General features: G+C 29.2%; 1 protein-coding gene across 4 annotated transcripts in view; it reads right to left on the reverse strand.

The window, feature by feature from the left end:
- LOC109604404 (tensin-1) overlaps positions 1 to 23,990 on the reverse strand; it is a 293,281-nt gene extending 269,291 nt beyond the window's left edge. For 2 of the 4 annotated variants that reach the window (XM_049965852.1, XM_049965848.1), the window contains exon 1: positions 23,616 to 23,988. In XM_049965852.1, the coding sequence (XP_049821809.1) occupies positions 23,616 to 23,699 (84 nt within the window). In that variant the 5' untranslated portion in view covers positions 23,700 to 23,988. Of the gene's footprint in view, positions 1 to 23,615 lie in introns of all 4 variants that reach the window. The other 2 variants (XM_049965846.1, XM_049965847.1) reach the window with 2 other exon arrangements.
- Between the last annotated feature and the right edge of the window lie 1,972 nt (positions 23,991 to 25,962).

A 25,962-nucleotide genomic window follows, 5' to 3' on the forward strand; every position in this document is an offset into this window, starting at 1 on the left:
ATCATATTGCGTACCAATAACAATTTAGGAATGCCGTATTGATTACCACGTATTTGTTAATCAAATTGGGTCAGCTAAGCCCACATAGTACTTAAATTACCAAAGCAGACCCATACAAAAACCATATTGCCTGCTTTCAGCTGAACCATTTGATCTAGATATTTATCAAATGCAATGCTTCATTCAACATTGTGAAACCGCCTAAAAATGCAAATTGTCCAACTCCATGTTCATAATAACTGTTTTAAATAATGTGTCAGGAAGTAATTATGGATTACCGACTACAGTTATGTGTGGCGTCTGCTTGCTGTCAAAATGTTGTACGGACCCAAATTCGTATACATTACTCATGACCACTCACTCATTTTGGTCATCCACTAGAAGGCGTCGAAAGTTATGGATTTACTCAAACCCCACAACGAGTCCTTCAGGAATTTGTGTCTGGGACGCCAGATAATGTAAATCCAAAGATCCCGCGCCCTTTCGCGGGTCCGCTGCCAATTATCACGAAACCCGTCCGTAGGTAATCCCATAAATCGGATCCGGCACTTTTCCGGCTTCCCCCCGTCGGCCCAGGCCTTATTGAGACGTCCGCATATCTCGTCCCGTCGGGCAATTTCTCGCAACGTAACGGCGCTACCACCCGCGACCGAGGCGGCAGCGTGCGCTACAATCTTGCCTCGACTTGCAGTTGTTTTGTTCGTCCGACATTGTACCCCTGCTACGCTAATTTCTGAGTGCTCCGCTTGCGGGCGCCCACGCGAACCTCTCCATCGACGGTTTTTACTGCGGACCGCTCGGGATTTAACGCAATTTTCGCACGATACCGCGTCTAACGGACGTGGAAATACGCCGCGGGTTGGAATTGCTGGAATAATTAACGCGTACGGCACCATCGGCTCGTTACACAAATAAAATGGTAATTGAATATTCATGGAAGTAAGATCTTCGACCTTCTTCAAAATTTATTTATTTAAGAGTAGAAAAAGGATTGCCAAATATATGGAGGAATAAGGATTCTGATATGTATTCACTTCCTTTGCATTTGGTTCATTATTGATCTTCATATGTGGACATCAAGTGCACATAGATGTAGAAAAATGCTGTTTAAAAATGGTTATAAATCAGTGTTAATCAATGAATCAACTCCTTAGTCAATTCTAATGATAATTAGAAAGTCATGGAAGAAAAACCTCTTCCACATCTTCAAAATTTCAAAGGGAAAAAAGGGATAGACAAAGATAAGAAGAAAATCAGGTCTATCAGATATTAACTTCCTTTCTATTTTATTCATTATTGGCTTTGATATGTGGGCATCAAGTACACATTGATGTAGAAAAATGCTGTATTGGTCTTTCCAGTTATATGGATATTCTCGAAGTAGGAACAGCAGATAAAAATTATTATAAATTACTAATAATCAATCATTCAACTCGACAGACAGTACTAATGGTCACTGGAAAGTCATGGAAAAACTTCTCTCACATCTTCAAAACTTCAAAAGGAAGACGATGGATACCCAAAGATAAGAAAAAATTGGTTCTGTTAGATATTAACTTTCTTTGTATTTGGTTCATTATTGACCTTCATATGTGGGCATCAAGTGAACATAAATGTAGAAGAATGCTGTACTGGTCTTTCCAGTTATATGGATATTCTCGAACTGAGAACAGCAGATAAAAATGGTTATAAATTACTAATAATCAATCATTCAACTCGTCAGACAATACTAATGGTTACTGGAAAGTCATGAAAGAAAAACTACTCCAACATCTTCAAAATTTCAAAAGGAAGACGATGGATAGCCAAAGATAAGAAAAAAATTGGTTCTATTAGATATTAACTTTCTTTGTATTTGGTTCATTATTGACCTTCATATGTGGGCATCAAGTGAACATAAATGTAGAAGAATGCTGTACTGGTCTTTCCAGTTATATGGATATTCTCGAACTGAGAACAGCAGATAAAAATGGTTATAAATTACTAATAATCAATCATTCAACTCGTCAGACAATACTAATGGTTACTGGAAAGTCATGAAAGAAAAACTACTCCAACATCTTCAAAATTTCAAAAGGAAGACGATGGATAGCCAAAGATAAGAAAAAAATTGGTTCTATTAGATATTAACTTTCTTTGTATTTGGTTCATTATTGACCTTCATATGTGGGCATCAAGTGAACATAAATGTAGAAGAATGCTGTATTGGTCTTTCCAGTTATATGGATATTCTCGAACTGAGAACAGCAGATAAAAATGGTTATAAATTACTAATAATCAATCATTCAACTCGTCAGACAATACTAATGGTCACTGGAAAGTCATGGGAAAAAAACTTCTCTCACATCTTCAAAATTTCAAAAGGAAGACGATGGATAGCCAAAGATAAGAAGAAAATTGGTTCTGTTAGATATTAACTTCCTTTGTATTTGGTTCATTATTGACCTTCATATGTGGACATCAAGTGAACATAAATGTAGAAAAATGCTGTATTAGTCTCTCCAGTTATATGGATATTCTCGAATTGGGAACAGCAGATAAAAATGGTTGTACATTACTTATAATCAATCATTCAACTCATCAGACAATATTAATGATCATTGGAAAGGCATGGGAGGAAAACTTCTCCCACATCTTCAAATTTTCAAAAGGAAGAAAAGAATTGCCAAAGATAAGAAGAAAATTGGTTCTGTTAGATATTAACTTCCTTTGTATTTGGTTCATTATTGACCTTCATATGTGGGCATCAAGTGAACATAGATGTAGAAAAATGCTGTATTGGTCTTTCCAGTTATATGGATATTCTCGAACTGAGAACAGCAGATAAAAATTGTTATAAATTACTAATAATCAATCATTCAACTCGTCAAACAATACTAATGGTTACTGGAAAGTCATGAAAGAAAAACTACTCCAACATCTTCAAAATTTCAAAAGGAAGACGATGGATAGCCAAAGATAAGAAAAAATTGGTTCTGTTAGATATTAACTTTCTTTGTATTTGGTTCATTATTGACCTTCATATGTGGGCATCAAGTGAACATAGATGTAGAAGAATGCTGTATTGGTCTTTCCAGTTATATGGATATTCTCGAACTGAGAACAGCAGATAAAAATGGTTATAAATTACCAATAATCAATCATTCAACTCGTCAGACAATACTAATGATCACTGGAAAGTCATGGAAAAAAAAACTTCTGTCACATCTTCAAAACTTCAAAAGGAAGACGATGGATACCCAAAGATAAGAAAAAATTGGTTCTGTTAGATATTAACTTTCTTTGTATTTGGTTCATTATTGACCTTCATATGTGGGCATCAAGTGAACATAAATGTAGAAGAATGCTGTATTGGTCTTTCCAGTTATATGGATATTCTCGAACTGGGAACAGCAGATAAAAATGGTTATAAATTACTAATAATCAATCATTCAACTCGTCAGACAATACTAATGGTTACTGGAAAGTCATGAAAGAAAAACTACTCCAACATCTTCAAAATTTCAAAAGGAAGACGATGGATAGCCAAAGATAAGAAAAAATTGGTTCTGTTAGATATTAACTTTCTTTGTATTTGGTTCATTATTGACCTTCATATGTGGGCATCAAGTGAACATAGATGTAGAAAAATGCTGTATTGGTCTTTCCAGTTATATGGATATTCTCGAACTGGAAACAGCAGATAAAAATGGTTATAAATTACTAATAATAAATAATCAATCAACTCGTCAGACAATACTAATGGTTACTGGAAAGTCATGAAAGAAAAACTACTCCAACATCTTCAAAATTTCAAAAGGAAGACGATGGATAGCCAAAGATAAAAAGAAAATTGGTTCTCTTAGATATTAACTTTCTTTGTATTTGGTTCATTATTGACCTTCATATGTGGGCATCAAGTGAACATAAATGTAGAAGAATGCTGTATTGGTCTTTCCAGTTATATGGATATTCTCGAACTGAGAATAGCAGATAAAAATGGTTATACATTACTAATAATCAATCATTCAACTCGTCAGACAATACTAATGATCACTGGAAAGTCATGGAAAAAAAACTTCTGTCACATCTTCAAAACTTCAAAAGGAAGACGATGGATACCCAATGATAAGAAAAAATAAGTTCTGTTAGATATTAACTTTCTTTGTATTTGGTTCATTATTGACCTTCATATGTGGGCATCAAGTGAACATAAATGTAGAAGAATGCTGTACTGGTCTTTCCAGTTATATGGATATTCTCGAACTGAGAACAGCAGATAAAAATGGTTATAAATTACTAATAATCAATCATTCAACTCGTCAGACAATACTAATGGTCACTGGAAAGTCATGGGAAAAAAACTTCTCTCACATCTTCAAAATTTCAAAAGGAAGACGATGGATAGCCAAAGATAAGAAGAAAATTGGTTCTGTTAGATATTAACTTCCTTTGTATTTGGTTCATTATTGACCTTCATATGTGGACATCAAGTGAACATAAATGTAGAAAAATGCTGTATTAGTCTCTCCAGTTATATGGATATTCTCGAATTGGGAACAGCAGATAAAAATGGTTGTACATTACTTATAATCAATCATTCAACTCATCAGACAATATTAATGATCATTGGAAAGGCATGGGAGGAAAACTTCTCCCACATCTTCAAATTTTCAAAAGGAAGAAAAGAATTGCCAAAGATAAGAAGAAAATTGGTTCTGTTAGATATTAACTTCCTTTGTATTTGGTTCATTATTGACCTTCATATGTGGGCATCAAGTGAACATAGATGTAGAAAAATGCTGTATTGGTCTTTCCAGTTATATGGATATTCTCGAACTGAGAACAGCAGATAAAAATTGTTATAAATTACTAATAATCAATCATTCAACTCGTCAAACAATACTAATGGTTACTGGAAAGTCATGAAAGAAAAACTACTCCAACATCTTCAAAATTTCAAAAGGAAGACGATGGATAGCCAAAGATAAGAAAAAATTGGTTCTGTTAGATATTAACTTTCTTTGTATTTGGTTCATTATTGACCTTCATATGTGGGCATCAAGTGAACATAGATGTAGAAGAATGCTGTATTGGTCTTTCCAGTTATATGGATATTCTCGAACTGAGAACAGCAGATAAAAATGGTTATAAATTACCAATAATCAATCATTCAACTCGTCAGACAATACTAATGATCACTGGAAAGTCATGGAAAAAAAAACTTCTGTCACATCTTCAAAACTTCAAAAGGAAGACGATGGATACCCAAAGATAAGAAAAAATTGGTTCTGTTAGATATTAACTTTCTTTGTATTTGGTTCATTATTGACCTTCATATGTGGGCATCAAGTGAACATAGATGTAGAAGAATGCTGTATTGGTCTTTCCAGTTATATGGATATTCTCGAACTGGAAACAGCAGATAAAAATGGTTATAAATTACTAATAATAAATAATCAATCAACTCGTCAGACAATACTAATGGTTACTGGAAAGTCATGAAAGAAAAACTACTCCAACATCTTCAAAATTTCAAAAGGAAGACGATGGATAGCCAAAGATAAAAAGAAAATTGGTTCTCTTAGATATTAACTTTCTTTGTATTTGGTTCATTATTGACCTTCATATGTGGGCATCAAGTGAACATAAATGTAGAAGAATGCTGTATTGGTCTTTCCAGTTATATGGATATTCTCGAACTGAGAATAGCAGATAAAAATGGTTATACATTACTAATAATCAATCATTCAACTCGTCAGACAATACTAATGATCACTGGAAAGTCATGGAAAAAAAACTTCTGTCACATCTTCAAAACTTCAAAAGGAAGACGATGGATACCCAATGATAAGAAAAAATAAGTTCTGTTAGATATTAACTTTCTTTGTATTTGGTTCATTATTGACCTTCATATGTGGGCATCAAGTGAACATAAATGTAGAAGAATGCTGTACTGGTCTTTCCAGTTATATGGATATTCTCGAACTGAGAACAGCAGATAAAAATGGTTATAAATTACTAATAATCAATCATTCAACTCGTCAGACAATACTAATGGTTACTGGAAAGTCATGAAAGAAAAACTACTCCAACATCTTCAAAATTTCAAAAGGAAGACGATGGATAGCCAAAGATAAGAAAAAATTGGTTCTGTTAGATATTAACTTTCTTTGTCTGTGGTTCATTATTGACCTTCATATGTGGGCATCAAGTGAACATAGATGTAGAAAAATGCTGTATTGGTCTTTCCAGTTATATGGATATTCTCGAACTGGAAACAGCAGATAAAAATGGTTATAAATTACTAATAATAAATAATCAATCAACTCGTCAGACAATACTAATGGTCACTGGAAAGTCATAGAAAAAAAACTTCTCTCACATCTTCAAAATTTCAAAAGGAAGACGATGGATAGCCAAAGATAAGAAGAAAATTGGTTCTGTTAGATATTAACTTTCTTTGTATTTGGTTCATTATTGACCTTCATATGTGGGCATCAAGTGAACATAAATGTAGAAGAATGCTGTATTGGTCTTTCCAGTTATATGGATATTCTCGAACTGAGAATAGCAGATAAAAATGGTTATAAATTACTAATAATCAATCATTCAACTCATCAGACAATACTAATGATCACTGGAAAGTCATGGAAAAAAAAAACTTCTGTCACATCTTCAAAACTTCAAAAGGAAGACGATGGATACCCAAAGATAAGAAAAAATTGGTTCTATTAGATATTAACTTTCTTTGTATTTGGTTCATTATTGACCTTCATATGTGGGCATCAAGTGAACATAAATGTAGAAGAATGCTGTACTGGTCTTTCCAGTTATATGGATATTCTCGAACTGAGAACAGCAGATAAAAATGGTTATAAATTACTAATAATCAATCATTCAACTCGTCAGACAATACTAATGGTTACTGGAAAGTCATGAAAGAAAAACTACTCCAACATCTTCAAAATTTCAAAAGGAAGACGATGGATAGCCAAAGATAAGAAAAAATTGGTTCTGTTAGATATTAACTTTCTTTGTATATGGTTCATTATTGACCTTCATATGTGGGCATCAAGTGAACACAGATGTAGAAAAATGCTGTATTGGTCTTTCCAGTTATATGGATATTCTCGAACTGGAAACAGCAGATAAAAATGGTTATAAATTACTAATAATAAATAATCAATCAACTCGTCAAACAATACTAATGGTCACTGGAAAGTCATAGAAAAAAAACTTCTCTCACATCTTCAAAATTTCAAAAGGAAGACGATGGATAGCCAAAGATAAGAAGAAAATTGGTTCTGTTAGATATTAACTTTCTTTGTATTTGGTTCATTATTGACCTTCATATGTGGGCATCAAGTGAACATAGATGTAGAAAAATGCTGTATTGGTCTTTCCAGTTATATGGATATTCTCGAACTGGGAACAGCAGATAAAAATGGTTATAAATTACTAATAATAAATAATCAATCAACTCGTCAGACAATACTAATGGTCACTGGAAAGTCATGGAAAAAAAACTTCTCTCACATCTTCAAAATTTCAAAAGGAAGACGATGGATAGCCAAAGATAAGAAGAAAATTGGTTCTGTTAGATATTAACTTTCTTTGTATTTGGTTCATTATTGACCTTCATATGTGGACATCAAGTGAACATAAATGTAGAAAAATGCTGTATTAGTCTCTCCAGTTATATGGATATTCTCGAATTGGGAACAGCAGATAAAAATGGTTGTACATTACTTATAATCAATCATTCAACTCATCAGACAATATTAATGATCATTGGAAAGGCATGGGAGGAAAACTTCTCCCACATCTTCAAATTTTCAAAAGGAAGAAAAGAATTGCCAAAGATAAGAAGAAAATTGGTTCTGTTAGATATTAACTTCCTTTGTATTTGGTTCATTATTGACCTTCATATATGGGCATCAATTGCACATAGATATAGAAAAATGCAGTAATTGTCTTTCCAATTTTTTTGAATATTCATAAACTGGGAGCAGTAGATAATTGGAAAGTCATGGAAGAAAAGCTTCTCCCACATCTTCAAAATTTCAAAAAGAAGACAAAGAATTGGCTCTGTTGGCCACTTCCTTTGCATTTGGTTCATTGTTGACCTTCATAAATACACATCAAGAACATATATTATATATATATATATATATATATATATATATATATAAATATCCATAAACAGAATAGTAGGAATTAAAAAACAGTAATTAAAAGTTATTAAAAATCAATCAATTTATTAGTTATATAATCGTAGTGATAATTGGATGTTCATCCTTCTATCTTTTTCTGAACTTCACAGCAGAAAAAAAAATAGCCAAAGATAAGAAGAAACTGGAATCTGTTACATTTTTACATCATTTGAATTTGTACCATATGTGGATATAAATATAGGAAAACTTTGTGTTACTATTTCCAGTAATATAAATATGAATAAACTGCGTAAACGTAGATAAAAACACTTATAAATTATTAACAATCCAACATACAATCATAATTACATACGTGTGTTTACGTTCATACTCGCAACTTGTCACCTGATTTAATTAAGCCAACATTATATCAGAATTAATTTAATCGCATTTTTTACCCGTTTAAACGTTACGTGAAAGCATTAATTATAAATAATACCTCTCCGTTTCCAGACAGGGATTATATCCATTCCCGGATAGTTAACATCGAACCCCCAATTTATCTTTCCGCTTCGGCGGAATAATTACAAGGTGCACACACAGTTATAAGAAACACCCAGATAAAGTGTTAATTGGTACATAAGGATAACGTAGGAATTTCTTAATTTCCAAGTCCTTATCTGAATTTCTACCGAAATGGGGCACGTATAGATAAATGAATGGTACTGCGGCATCCCACGCATCAAGAAAAAACCCGAACATTTGAATGTGTCGGGCCATAAACTGGATATGTTTATATATTTTCGGTCGTAAAACCTTTGGGAGGGAAATGTAGTAGTTCCGATTTTATGTCGACAATCTAAACCATTTACTTTATCATATTCATAAAACTCCACATAAACCATTCCGATGTGGCCGGCCAGAAAAGAAACGAATCTAAAAACAATTAGTCTTTGGAATTAAGTGTGCGTTTCGTATGCCCACATGGGATCCAACGAACTCGTAAATAACCAGGCGACATTTCCATTATCAGGGCTGTATAAATTTTAATTTGGTTGGCGCACTGGTAAACAGCAGTTACACTAAATTAATCCGGGATTAAACTGTCAACCATCATGTAATATGTGACTTTCCGAACGTGACGGAATATGATCTTGATTCGGTTTTGTTTAATAAACCGTGTCTGGCCTCGGTCGACCAAACTGAACGCCGCACGGTACGACTAAAAACACCTCCGACCGTTTTATTAGCACCAGAAGGGTACTTAATCCTCGGCCGAGTCGAAGAAACGGCGTCACAGGTAACCGAAATTCGCTCTCCCAGTGTCCGGTCACGTACAGGTGAAAAAATTACGTTCATTTTTATAACCGGATGGCCGAGGCGTCCGTTTGTGCGTCCCGCGAGGTTCGCACCGGTCAAATCCACAAAAGTGGATCCGCCATCTTGGATCCTCTTCAGCAAATCGTTGCCACTGCTCAACACGATTTCATTGTCGGAGATGAACGGGGAGAAGTTGAAACTACCGTCTCTGACATTGGCGTGTTCGATTCACGGGTATTGGTAAATTTTCACTCGAATTAACATGTCAATTTGGTGACCCAGGAAGTTAGATACCGAATCAATTACGTCGACGGTAATGTGACTGTTATTTTGCATACATGACTGGCTTTTCGATGTGCACTTTTATGTTACGAGTACGTTCGACTAGCAAACCTTGAAATGTGGCCAAGCCATTATTAAAAAACCCCAGGTTAACGGAAGGCGGATCACGACGTTCGGATTTAACCGTTTTTCGCGATAATTCCAAATAAATATTTGCAGTTTGTTACAACAGCAATTAACCATTCAAATCGCCGTTGATTTTAATTGCCCGTGTGCGAAACTTCCTAAACAACAATTAGCAGGTGAATTGGACACGCGCAAACTTCGTCAATTTGTATTCAAATTGCGATATCACGTGATACTATTCTTCCATTGAATAATTATTATTAAAAGAAGGAGCGATGCACGGACATTACATATAAGAAGAATTTCAATAGGCCCTAACTGTTCATTTATATGGTCGAAGCGTTTGATTTCCTAATCAGATAGCGACATTTATTTTCTATGGTGTATTTATGTTATGTCCACCTAATTTTATTGTGGAGATCGTGTGATAACTATGTGTGTCATGGAGAAAAATTGACAGGTATTAATCTTGCTCCTCGACTTTTATTCAGATACGTACGTGTGGACTTTCTTCTTTTACTGTAAAAGCACAAAAACAGGCGAATAAATTCCACACATACTTTACATTATGAATATTGATGTAGCTTATTGAAGGTAGTACGAAGATTGATCTTAAAATATACTGGCGTCAAAAACCGCATGCGGTTTTGATTACCGACGTTCTAAATATCGGATAGTTTATTTCTGATATAGCTCCGATGCCAATATGTAAATATAAACCCGTCAGTCACAGAGGTTTTTGTTCCCTGTAATATATGAGACTCGAACTGAACTGTAGGTTTTTAGAGCATTTTTTATGACTTTCATTATGAAGCTACATCCCTTTCAATTTTTTTTTAACGTTGAACCATCATTTTTTGCTTTCTACTAAAATTGATTCTCTTATACATTTATTCCTTTTCCAGTTGATTTATTATTACAGTCCATATTTGGATGTTAAGTACACATAGATTTACAAAAACATTATACTAGTGGTTCCATATGGATATATTTTATAATATGTAATAATAGATAAAAAATTGTTAAAAATTATTATTAATCTATCAATGAACTAATAAGAAAATTCTAATGGAAGATACACTTCTGCCACAGTCTTCTAAACTAAAAAACGGAACAACTGAAGATAAGAAGAAAATTGATTCTGTTATACATAATTCTTGTGCATTTGGTTCACTATTGCCTTCCATATGTGGACGATAAGTATACACAGAAAAAATCATTTTTGAATATTGAACCATCATTTCTTGCTTTCCTAACATTAATATAGTTACTCCTTTTCCAGTTGATTTATTATTACAATCCCTATGTGGACGTTAGGTACACACAGATTTACAAATCATAGTATTACTGGGTCTCCTAATATAAAAATTCATATAATAGTGGTTAAAAATGGTTATAAATTATTAATTATGAACCAATCAAAGCATGAGACAACACTAATGATAATTGGAAATCTATGGAAGATATACTTCTGCCACCTTCTTCTAATCTTCACAGGGAAAAACACAACAACTGAAGATAAGAAGAAAATTGATTCTATTATATATTCTTCTTGGATATTTGGTTCATTATTGCCATCTGTATATGGACGCCAAATACATTTAGACACAGTTTTTGTTCTCCATAATATATGAGACTCTCAGTGAGTGTAGGTTTCCTTATAACACTTTGATGACTTTCATTTTGAAGCTCCAATCCTTATTATTTTTTGAATATTAAACCATCATTTTTACTCTCCACTAATATTGATTCTTTTATATATTCTCTCCTTTTCCAGTTGATTTATTGTAATATTACAATCCATATGTGGACGTTAAGTACTCACAGATTTACAAGTACTTAGTAAAATTCATAAAATATATAATAGTAGTTAAAAAATGGCTATAAATTATTAATAATGAATCAATCAATGCATGAGACAATCCTAATGATAATTGGAAATCTATGGAAGATACACTTCTGCCACCTTCTTCTAATCTTCAAAGGGAAAAACAGAACAACTGAAGATAAGAAGAAAATTGATTCTACTATGTATTCTTCTTGGGCATTTGGTTCATTATTGCCCTCTGTATGTGAACGCCAAATACATATAGATACAGTTTTTGTTCTCCATAATAAATGATACTCTAAGTGAGTCTAGATTTTCTTATAGCACTTTGATGACTTTCATTTTGAAGCTCCAATCCTTATTATTTTTTGAATATTAAACCATCATTTTTACTTTCCACTAATATTGATTCTTTTATATATTCTCTCCTTTTCCAGTTGATTTATTGTAATATTACAATCCATATGTGGACGTTAAGTACTCACAGATTTACAAATACTTAGTATTAGTGGGTATGCTAATATAAAAATTCATAAAATATGTAATAGTAGTTAAAAAATGGCTATAAATTATTAATAATGAACCAATCAATGCATGAGACAATCCTAATGATAATTGGAAATCTATGGAAGATGCACTTCTGCTACCTTCTTCTAATCTTCAGAGGGAAAAACAGAACAACTGGAGATAAGAAGAAAATTGATTCTACTATATATTCTTCTTGGGCATTTGGTTCATTATTGCCCTCTGTATGTGAACGCCAAATACATATAGATACAGTTTTTGTTCTCCATAATAAATGATACTCTAAGTGAGTCTAGATTTTCTTATAGCACTTTGATGACTTTCATTTTGAAGCTCCAATCCTTATTATTTTTTGAATATTAAACCATCATTTTTACTCTCCACTAATATTGATTCTTTTATATATTCTCTCCTTTTCCAGTTGATTTATTGTAATATTACAATCCATATGTGGACGTTAAGTACTCACAGATTTACAAATACTTAGTATTAGTGGGTATGCTAATATAAAAATTCATAAAATATGTAATAGTAGTTAAAAAATGGCTATAAATTATTAATAATGAACCAATCAATGCATGAGACAATCCTAATGATAATTGGAAATCTATGGAAGATGCACTTCTGCTACCTTCTTCTAATCTTCAGAGGGAAAAACAGAACAACTGGAGATAAGAAGAAAATTGATTCTACTATATATTCTTCTTGGGCATTTGGTTCATTATTGCCCTCTGTATGTGGACGCCAAATACATATAGATACAGTTTTTGTTCTCCATAATAAATGATACTCTAAGTGAGTCTAGATTTTCTTATAGCACTTTGATGACTCATTTTGAAGCTCCAATCCTTATTATTTTTTGAATATTAAACCATCATTTTTACTCTCCACTAATATTGATTCTTTTATATATTCTCTCCTTATCCAGTTGATTTATTGTAATATTACAATCCATATGTGGACGTTAAGTACTCACAGATTGACAAGTACTTAGTATTAGTGGGTATGCTAATATAAAAATTCTTAAGATATATAATAGTAGTTAAAAATGGCTATAAATTATTAATAATGAACCAATGAACGCATGAGACAATCCTTATGATAATTGGAAATCTATGGAAGATACACTTCTGCCACCTTCTTCTAATCTTCAAAGGGAAGAACAGAACAACTGAAGATAAGAAGAAAATTGATTCTACTATATATTCTTCTTGGGCATTTGGTTCATTATTGCCCTTTGTATGTGGACGTCAAATACATATAGATACAGTTTTTGTTCTCCATAATAAATGATACTCTAAGTGAGTCTAGATTTTCTTATAGCACTTTGATGACTCATTTTGAAGCTCCAATCCTTATTATTTTTTGAATATTAAACCATCATTTTTACTCTCCACTAATATTCATTCTTTTATATATTCTCTCCTTTTTCAGTTTATTTATTGTAATATTACAATCCATATGTGGACGTTAAGTACTCACAGATTTACAAGTACTTAGTATTAGTGGGTATGCTAATATAAAAATTCATAAAATATATAATAGTAGTTAAAAAATGGCTATAAATTATTAATAATGAACCAATCAATGCATGAGACAATCCTAATGATAAATGGAAATCTATGGAAGATACACTTCTGTCACCTTCTTCTAATCTTCACAGGAAAAAAAAGAACAACTGAAGATAAGAAGAAAATTGATTCTACTATATATTCTTCTTGGGCATTTGGTTCATTATTGCCCTCTGTATGTGAACGCCAAATACATATAGATACAGTTTTTGTTCTCCATAATAAATGATACTCTAAGTGAGTCTAGATTTTCTTATAGCACTTTGATGACTTTCATTTTGAAGCTCCAATCCTTATTATTTTTTGAATATTAAACCATCATTTTTACTCTCCACTAATATTGATTCTTTTATATATTCTCTCCTTTTCCAGTTGATTTATTGTAATATTACAATCCATATGTGGACGTTAAGTACTCACAGATTTACAAGTACTTAGTATTAGTGGGTATGCTAATATAAAAATTCATAAAATATATAATAGTAGTTAAAAAATGGCTATAAATTATTAATAATGAACCAATCAACGCATGAGACAATCCTAATGATAATTGGAAATCTATGGAAGATACACTTCTGCCATCTTCTTCTAATCTTCAAAGGGAAAAACAGAGCAACCGAAGATAAGAAGTAAATTTTTTGTTATATATTCTTGATTCAGGGATTTTTAGAGAACTTTTATGTCTCTCATTATAAACATTTTTTTAACATTGAACCACGATTTTTTGCCTTCCACTAATATGATTTGCACTTTGATATTTAATCGATTTACACGAACATTCACAAATAGAATTTGCATTCGTTGTTAAAAAATGCACATGTTCACTGGTTGTGTTTTTTCCATGCAATTGCACAACAATTAACTGCATTAGTTGCGCTGTTTATCGGGTTCACATGCACACTGGAATTATCATGCAGGAAATGTACGACTTTGAAGCTACCTTGACACTGACATTCGTTATCGAACAAAAACATCAACACCGATGATAAAACGTTGTTTTCATCCATATTACCACCAGAATTAACCCAATAAAGCTAATCCTGCGATTAAGATACGTCAGAACCGGTGCGGTGTTACGTTAAGGCACGAATTAGCATGAAAGTTTCCAGAAAAATCTTTATCTAGGAGAAACTTCGATAATAACAACAGTAAATTATCCGCGACCCCGATTTGTTGATCCTGTATTTGCATATGAGTATATACCCGACATCTTTATACCAGCCACATAAATTCGACGCAGTCTCATAATATCCAAAGAACCAGAACATTACCATGTTACTTGGAGCATTAGACTTTATGTAGTTGTATCAAAAATGGTTTCATGCCGCACTAAATACAACCTAATTTCACAGAATTCAAACTAGATTAAGCCATCCAGTCTCCGTAATTAAACCGTGAATTTTTTACAACACTATTTACAAACAGGTGTGTTTGGTACCAATTGTTGAGTCGACAAAATTTACCTGTGGAAGGTACCTTTTTAGAAACCAATTAGGTAGATTGTACGGAATTCCCCACGGTTGCATCTGCTGCAAACAATCTGATTGTTGAGTCATTGTTGTCGATTTAGATCAGGGAAATAGTGTAATTGCATTATCCAAACGAGACGTGGATTAGACTTCATTAAGGCTTTTTTGCCGCGCATAAATATTCAGCAGGGAAATTCCGGACGTTGTTTGGAAGAGTTTTCTTTCGCCATTCCGAGGCCACATGACGCGTCTCGACAGACACTGCGCCATTTATTCGTCGACACTTCTTCCGCCGACTCTTTTCATTTAAACGAGGCCCTTTTATCTGTGTAATGGCCAGTTCGTTATAAATTATGTCCTTGGGTGATGAGTCGAACTTGAGGAGGGTTTTCCTCGGCTATTGGTTAACGTTTTAATGATGTTGCTACTCTATTAATTAAACGGGTAGCTACCAACGAACACAATGGACAAAGATATGACACTATTTGTATTTAACAAGTATTAAAACGGTTATCTCAAAAGTAAATTTACCGACCATTATTTGCCATATGGTCAATTCATTGTACGAAACCATTTGTCTTGAATAACCATCTAAAAGCATCATAAATATGCCCATGTGCAATTGACCATATGTAGATCTTAAAGTGTTTGAATTTTAAATTCCGAAGTACTGTACCTTCCCGGAATACAATGGTTATTGTTGGGGTAAATTACTTCCTTGCCTTAGAGGTGATTGTCCATTGGAAATATTGCGAGTCATACTCTCAATCGAGACTCAAGGAAAAAAGCTTCCCCCTTTTAAATTTAAATAAAATTGTTTGACCACCATTCCCAGTAAGATAACTAAGCCACATCAACTCTACTGAAAGATCCAATTAAAAACCCAATTTGCACTGTCAACCAAAAAAGCTTTGACTGATCAAAGATTGGCATAATTCGCTTAATTTCTCACCCAGGAAAAACGATCGGAAATATTTTAGTGGTTAGTGATAAATGACGCCCACACAAACACTCCGGATCCGTTTCCAGGCTTTTGTTTACCACCGCCCCTATTGTTTAATTTAAATTTTAATCTTGTTAATTTAAGTGTTATTATTTGATAGGAAATGATGAATTTTAAACTTGCTAAATAATTATTTAAATAAAATTACAATTTTCACAGCCTTAAATAAAATATATTTATATTTTATAATTTTTGTAATATCTTATTTTTGTGATTTTCTTAGTTTTGTAATAACATTATCAATAATGTTTTAATATATTTTTTTAATAATCCTATCAAATAATATTTGTTAATTTTTATAATAATATTTTTCTAGCATGTTTTACTTTAAAAGAGCAAAATTTAATAATTATTTTCTATTTGTCAAATTTTTAAAAATAGAAAATATCAAATCAATTTTTTTCATATTTAATATTTCATTAATAATCATTTAAATTATTATTTTATTCAAATTTATTTTTAGCATAAATTTTTCTCAAATATTATTTGTTAATTTTTTTATTAATATTTTTACAGTACGTTTTAGGGTTTTCTTACTTTAAAAGAGCAAAAATTAATAATAAGAATTTTTTTAACAATTCTTTTATTTTTCAAATGTTTATGATTTAATTTTTGAAAATTGAAAATATCTAATCAATTTTTTTTATCATTTTTTTCATATTTTTTTAATAATTTAAAATATTGATGAATATTTACACATATTAATTGGTTAATTTCAATTAAAGTAAAGATAAATAATAACATATATTTGTTATTATTTATAATAATATTTTAGTGTGCTTTTCAATGATTTTTTTTACTTTGAAAATTAATCTTTAGTTTTTCTTTTACACATATTTATGATTTTCTTTGTTTTATAATACTCAACAAAAATTAAAAATATCCAAGTTTTTCATCAAATATTTTTTTATTTCTCTTTTTCAAATTTTTATCATTTAGTTTTTGAAAATTGAAAATATTCAATATTTTTTTTATTTTTTTTTTTTTTCATATTTATTATTAATTTAAAATAATTTTTAATATATGAATTTTTCTCATTTGTATAAATATTTACATAATTATTTAATTTTCAAAATTCCAATTAAAAATATATAATTAACATATATTTTTTAATATTTATTATAACGTTTTTCTAACACGTTTTTCAATATTTTATGATTTTCTTAATTTGAAAATTTAAATATTTTATTAACATATATTTGTTAATATTTATAGTAATATTTTTTTGGTGTTTTTCAATGAGTTTATTACTTTAAAAAAGCAAAAACTCAAATTAATTTTTTTTAACATATTTTCTTAACAATTTTTAATGAATCTTTTGTTGTTCTTTTACACATATATTTATGATTTTCTTAGTTTTTAATACTCAACAAAAATTAAAAATATACAAGTTTTTCATCAAATATTTTTTTTATTTCATTTATTTTTTTTAATTTTTTTCATATTTATTATTAATTTAAAATAATTTTTAATATGTGAATTTTTCTCATTTGTGATAAATATTTGCATAATTATTTAATTTTCAAAATTTCAATTAAAGATATTTAATTAACATATATTTTTTAATATTTATTATAACGTTTTTCTAACATGTTTTTCAATATTTTATGATTTTCTTAATTTGAAAATAAAAATATTTTATTAACACATATTTGTTAATATTTATAATAATATTTTTTTGGTGTTTTTCAATGAGTTTATTACTTTGAAAAAGCAAAAACTCAAATTAATTTTTTTTAACATATTTTCTTAACAATTTTTAAATAATCTTTTGTTTTTCTTTTACACATATATTTATGATTTTCTTAGTTTTATAATACTCAACAAAAATTAAAAATATACAAGTTTTTCATCAAATATTTTTTTTTATTTCATTTATTTTTTTTTTAATTTTTTTCATATTTATTATTAATTTAAAATAATTTTTAATATGTCACTTTTTCCCATTTGTGATAAATATTTACATAATTATTTCAATTAAAGATATTTAATTAACATATATTTTTTAATATTTATAATAACGTTTTTCTAACACGTTTTTCAATATTTTATGATTTTTTTTAATTTGAAAATAAAAATATTTTATTAACATATATTTGTGAATATTTATAATAATATTTTTCTAGTGAGTTTTTCAATGATTTTTTTTACTTTGAAAAAGTAAATTATTTTTTTAATATATTTTCTTAACAATTCTTAATTAATCTTTAGTTTTTCTTTTACAATTTTTATGATTTTCTTGGTTTTATAACACTCAACAAAAATTAGAAATAGCCGAGTTTGTCATCAAACATTTTTTTATTCCTATTTTTCAAATTTTTATGATTTAGTTTTTGAAAATTGGAAATATCCAATCATTTTTTTGTAATTTTTAACATTAACAATAATAATTAGCCAGTCAACTCATAATTAATTAATAACTAAGCCACATCGACTTTATCAAAAGTCTCAATTAAAAACTCAATTTGCACGGTCAACCAAAAAAGCTTTGACTGATCAAAGCTCGACATAATTCCCTTAATTTCCCATCCACCTTCGACAAAACTTGGGGACGATTGGAAAAATTACAGTGGTCGCTGATAAATGGCGCCCACAAAGAATCCGGATCCGTTTCCAGCCCTTTGTTTACCGCCACCCTTTGGGGACAGGTTTAAGTAAACCGGCGTTAACAAATTGCGACATAATTACGCCTAATTTATTGTTTAATTTAAATTTTAATCGTGTCGTTTCCCCGTTTTCGTTGTTCTTTTGTGCACGTAATAGTTGTTTGCACAAAAGGCTGCGTGGCCATAAATTTCGTATTTAACTTCGGCACTCGTTCCCAAAGAGATCCATTCTGTATGGCGGGCCGAAAACGTTTTGATAAATCGGATTCGGGAATGTTATCGCCGTCGCCCCGCAGATTTTTCCGGTTCCAAATCGAATTCGACAAATATTGACGACCGTTGTTTGCTTTTGATTTGCTGTTGAAGAACTTTCACTTCTAAAATTAACGGACCAGCACCGTTTTTTGCTACAATTAATTTGTTTTAGCACAATTCAGCGTTTTGTCGTTATGGTGCACGTTGTGTAAACACCGTCACTTTGCGGTTAATATGCCATAATCAACTTTATTTTTAGACAGTTGTTGCATGATTGCGGCGTCATTTGCGTTGCACCATCAAAAATAAACGAATGGTTGTCATGAAATCATCTTTCGAACGAAGTCAACAAAATATAAAAATGCAGGAGACCTTGATAACCAAATCGGGGAACATTTGCATCGACGTTATGAATGAAGCTCGAACAGAAATGTCAGTGTAGGCAGCACGTTATGAATAGCTCACCTATTAGATAAATTGGGGACAACCAATTATCTATGGTAAGATATTGAAAACATAAACACATGTTAAATTAACATTGACACAATGGTAATGTAGGGATCGTACAAATCCATTATTCATTACGACGATAACCGTTTTTTTCCCTAATTATTAACACGAAGTCAGTGGCCAAAGATAAGGGACGGAAACTAAAGCGAAACTGTGTTTGTAACTGCGTCACAAATTAAAAAGAAAACCGGAGACGACTGTTTACTTAATCTTCAGATCACTCCGGTTGCTTTGAAAACGCCTTTTATTTACGTCCACGTCAATCAACTTGTGCCGGCTTAATTTCCTTATAAACAATAGAGGCCGGAGAATCGTGACAAGAAGTTAACGTTAATGGCCCGACGATCAGGAATTCCGTTTTCGAAGCCGGAACAAAAGAATTGGTCGCAATCGTTTGATTTAATTATTCGTGGTGCGGTTTTGCATGACGATTTCCAACAATTCTAATTGCTTTTCTGGTGAACGTGTGTGTGGTCAGATAAAACGTTTTGTTTTGGTTTAGGCGACCATCAACAATATATATAATAAACCGCCAGAAATACCAAGAAATGCACTGATTAAATTTAGATCACAGGGACAAAGTTCGGTCTTAATTGAAGTACCACATTTTTAATCCACAGGCAAAGCTATTTTTGCCTGCAAGGACGTCGATGTTTTGCATTTTTTGAATTACAAATTTATGCTTGCGGTGTCTCCCGAAATGGTTACCCGGGATTATTTATATACTTGATGACTGTTTATTGTGATAATTTGTGCACGGGATTTCAAATTCTTTGGTCCTTGAAAGTCCAATCAACGTGAAAGCTTTTGCCATTTGGAAAGTCTTTTTTACGTTTAGTTTACAGGCATAATCAATCAAAGTGGGTTTTCTTTCCTATTTTCCGACAGTTTGTACGAAGGATGTCGAAACAATTTACAATTATGTGTAAAAACTATGTTGGTATTAACGTTTCAGTAGTACACGTAAATGAATTTAATTACATGTCATTATATTTTACTTATGTAAATGTAATTTGTTTAATAATAAGCTTTGTGATGCTGAATATACTTTTACAATCACTGATTACTCAATTGTTGTTAATTCTATTATGTATAACTTTTTCCTGACTAACTACATATTCATAAAATTATATATTTTAATACCTCTTTAATATTGAATATTTGAGTTGCTGAAAATTAATTTCAGTGTAATTGTTTGAAGGGAAATGATGAATTATAAATACGCTAAATAATTATTTATTAATTTTCGCAGGCATAAATATTAATACATTTTTAATAATATAAATTTACATTTACAAAATTATATAACCAATCAAGAAAATATTTAGAATATTTTTCATTTACTTCATGATTTTTTTAGTTAAAAAAATGTAAAATTTAAAAATAAGTTTTTTAATATAAAAATATTTTTATTTCAAATTTGTTTTTAATGAAATAGTGTTAAATTTTTGTAATATTTTTTTGTGATAATTTTAATTTTATAATAATCAAAAATTAAAAATATTCAAGATAGTCAAATAACATATTTTTTAATAATTCTTTACTAATCATTTAAATTATTTTATTTTTTTCAAATTTATTTTTAGCATGAAATTTGTGTATTTTTATAATAATAATTTTCGAATATGTTTTATGATTTTCTTACTTTAAACAAGCAAAAATTAATAATAAGATTTTTTTTATTCTTTAATAATGTTTTATTTTCTATTTTTTAAATTTTTATGATTTCGTTTTTTTAAATTTTGGTCATATTTTTTAATAATTTAAAATATTTTTTGTAAGCATATTTTTAATATGTGAATTTTTCTCATATTGATAAATATTTACATATATTAATTATTTAATTTTCAAAATTCCAATTAAAGTAGGATTTAATTAACACATATGTGTTAACAAATATTTGTTAATATTTATTTAATGATGTTTTTTGAGTATTTTCCAGTTTTTTATTTTTGTTTTTGATGAACTTGTGAACTAAGATTTTTACATTTGTTTAATTTTTGTAATAATTTTATAATAGCCATCAAAAATTAAAAATATCCAGGATAGTATCTTTTTCAATTATTTTATAATTCGATTATTTTATGATTTTCTTAATTTGAAAATAAAAATATTGTATTAACATATATTTGTTAATATTTATAATATTTTTCTAGAGTGTTTTTCAATTGTTTTTTCTTTGAAAAAGCAAATTAATTAATCTTTAATTTTTCTTTTAGAAATTTTTATGATATCCTTAGTTTTATAATACTCAACAAAGTTTGTCAAATTTTTTTACATATTTTTTAAAATATGTTTTTGCAAACTTCTCTTTAATATGTATTTTTCTATTTATAAATATTATTTATTTAATTGTGAAAATTTCAGATAAGATAACAATATTCAATAAATATATATTTGTTACTACATATTTATAATAATATTTTTCTAGTACGTTTTTAGGTGGTTTTATGAAAACAAAATTTAAAAATAAGATTTTTATTAACAATTCTTTAATAATCTGCAGTTTTATTTTTTTATTTTTTTTTTGATTTACTTAGCTTTATAACAATCAACAAAAATATACAATAAATATCATCATATATATTTAATTTCTTCACATATTTTTTAATAATTCTTAAACAGCCATTTAATATACTTTTTTACGTATTTTTAATGTTTATATTTTACATTTACAAATATTATTTATTTAATTGTGTGAACTCCAAATAAAATACAACATTTAATAAATATATATTTATTAATATTTATAATAATAATTTTGTAGCATTTTTTTTTTTGAGTTGTTAAAAAAGCAAACATTCAAAGTTTTTATTATTCAATTTATTCAATTTTTTATGATTTCCGTGGTTTTATAATAATCAATAAAAGCACAGAAATCATAAAAATTTAATAATAAAAACTAAAGGTTACTAAAAAGTTGTTTAAAAATATATTACTTAAAATTTTTACTTTGAATTTTTGCACAACTCAAAAAAAAATACTGGAAAATCATTATTATTATTATTATTAAATATATATTTATTAAATATTCTATTTTATTTGGAATTCCACAATTATTTAATTATTAATAACATTAAATTTATTTTTTTTATTAATTATAATAAAATGTATTTTTTAAAATATTTTTTGTGAAAATTTTAACTAAATTTAGAAAAACCAATAAAAAAGAAACTATAAGCTATTCATTAATGAATTTTTTTCAATTTCTTAATGTAACTTGTATATATGTAAATTAATTAATTAAAATAATAAATTACCAAGTAAACATTTACAAACATTATTTATTTATATATTTATTGAAATTCAAAATAAATTAACTAAATTTTACAATGATTAGATTAATTTTTATATTAATTTTAACTTTAAATAAATTTAATTTTAATGAAATTTTGATAAATAATGTACATATTTGATATTTTATGTTCACTATTATTTATTCATGGCAATTTCTTCTGTAAACTTTATAGCTATTTAATTACTAAGTATTCTTATTAATTTTTTATGGAAAACTAAATTAAAATTTCTAATTGAAAAAATTTTATTTTTTAAATATTATCATTATCCATTTAAATGCCATCCTAGAGTATCAAGTTAATTTAAATGCTTAAATGAACATTTCTAATTTATTATTGAAACAAACAATTCAAAAACAAACCATATTAACAAAGATTTTATAGAAGTCAAGGTATAAAATATAACTTTTTTAACAGTTCCCATAAAACAAGTAATTTGTTGCTGTTGTATGATCATAAATTCCCAACCGGACAATTATGTGTAATTATAATTACATAATCAACGACATAATTTACCATGTATTATACATGTATACCAGTAATAATCCCATATCAAATCCTGTTGTTTTAAACGGTGCAAATAAATAATTCCAGTTTGTTTGTGCTTATAACTGTTACCTTTGAAGTTACAGCAATAAAAGTGACAATTCAAACAAACAAAATAAATATTATAAACATTTAAATCTCACCTTCAGCAATAAATGAATGGGGGGACTGATCGTGGGTGACTTTTTCTTCTCTTGGTGACACAAACAGGATTTTATCCACGGCATTGTAATGAAGCCAAAAAATATTTTACGTTACACTTAAAAATCTAGGAATGAACCTAAACACTACTAATTTGCGTGACTTGCGTCGTTTGTTAGTTAAAAGCACTCGAGTCTAACTATTCCGATGGTCTGACGGCTAAACATGCATGGGTTAGTGGCGGAGCGAATTTTTCAGCGGGCTTTCAGCGTTTCAGTGCCATGTTCGGCGATCGCGCGGGGCACGTGTCGTCAATAAGCCGGCATGTCAGGCCGGCACGCGGTGCAAGGTTGCTCTCTCGATGCTAAGCGGTACGAGGTCCGTACGCAACTGACTTGGGAACACGGACGGACGAACGGTCGGTCTCGGGGTCCGGAGCTTTTAGAGAAGTCTTTTCCGCGGTCCCCCGACCGCCGTGCCTCGGACCGTGGACGTCGAGGGCCGTTCGGACGCCTCCTCGAGTGCCGTCTGGCGCAAGGGACGGTTGACCCACTAAGCCACGCGGGGTCACGGATGTCCGCATACCCGGATCTTTGCACGGGAACACGGACTGCTGGTCCGGAGTGCGGACTGGTTGCCGGTCGGTGCTTTCGGCGTGATTTAGGGACTCCGTTTTGGCACGCGATGCGAGACAACGCGTCTCGGGGAGGAAATTAAAATGGTTATTTTTTCGTAATCTCCTAGTTTTTAAGATATTATTAAAATTAAAATTAATCATTTGTTTGTTATTATTTATATTAAAAATTTTGATTAAAACACTTTTATAATGGAATTACTATAAACAATATAAAAAAAGTATAAACTTTTTGGGGTATTTAGTCTTTTAAATTTATTTACTTTTAAATTATTCATATTTATCTTGTAACTCATTGTATATTTATTATTACTGAAAATTTGAATTTAAATTATAAATCTCGAGGAAATTAAAATAAATATTTATATTATTTCACAATTTTAATAATTATTTTTAGAATATAATTAAAATTAAAATAAGAAGTTTTTTTCATAAAATTAAAATTATGAATTCACACTCTTTTTAGGATATAATTACTGACTTAATTTATCAAAGAGTGTAAAACTCTTTGGATAAATAAACTTTTAGTTCAAAAATTTATGTAATACATATTTAACTTATTTATATTCATCTCATAGCCCATTGTAATTTTAGTAATAACTAAAAGTTTGATTTTAAATTGTAAATCAAAGAATTCTCGAAACAAAAATTTTTATATTTTTTCATAATTTTAATAATTATTTAAAATTAAATTAAGTCGTCTTTTTCTAAATCATCATTGTATATTTATTATTACTGAAAATTTGAATTTAAATTATAAATCTCGAGGAAATTAAAATAAATATTTATATTATTTCATAATTTTAATAATTATTTTTAGAATATAATTAAAATTAAAATAAGCAGTTTTTTTTAATAAAATTAAAAATATGAATTCACTATCTTTTGAGGATATAATGACTGACGTTAATTTGTCACAGAATGTAAAACTCTTTGGATAAATAAACTTTTAGTTCAAAAATTTATGTAATACATATTTAACTTATTTATATTCATCTCATAGCCCATTGTAACTTTAGTAATAACTAAAAGTTTGATTTTAAATTGTAAATCAAAGAATTCTCGAAACAAAAATTTTTATATTTTTTCATAATTTTAATAATTATTTAAAATTAAATTAAGTCGTCTTTTTCTAAATCATCATTGTATATTTATTATTACTGAAAATTTGAATTTAAATTATAAATCTCGAGGAAATTAAAATAAATATTTATATTATTTCATAATTTTAATAATTATTTTTAGAATATAATTAAAATTAAAATAAGCAGTTTTTTTAATAAAATTAAAAATATGAATTCACTATCTTTTGAGGATATAATGACTGACGTTAATTTGTCAAAGAATGTAAAACTCTTTGGATAAATAAACTTTTAGTTCAAAAATTTATGTAATACATATTTAACTTATTTATATTCATCTCATAGCCCATTGTAACTTTAGTAATAACTAAAAGTTTGATTTTAAATTGTAAATCAAAGAATTCTCGAAACAAAAATTTTTATATTTTTTCATAATTTTAATAATTATTTAAAATTAAATTAAGTCGTCTTTTTCTAAATCATCATTGTATATTTATTATTACTGAAAATTTGAATTTAAATTATAAATCTAAAGAATACTCGAGGAAATTAAAATAAATATTTATATTATTTCATAATTTTAATAATTATTTTTAGAATATAATTAAAATTAAAATAAGCAGTTTTTTTAAT

This window comes from Aethina tumida, chromosome 4 (assembly GCF_024364675.1).
Source record: "Aethina tumida isolate Nest 87 chromosome 4, icAetTumi1.1, whole genome shotgun sequence".
Taxonomy (NCBI): Eukaryota; Metazoa; Arthropoda; class Insecta; order Coleoptera; family Nitidulidae; genus Aethina; species Aethina tumida.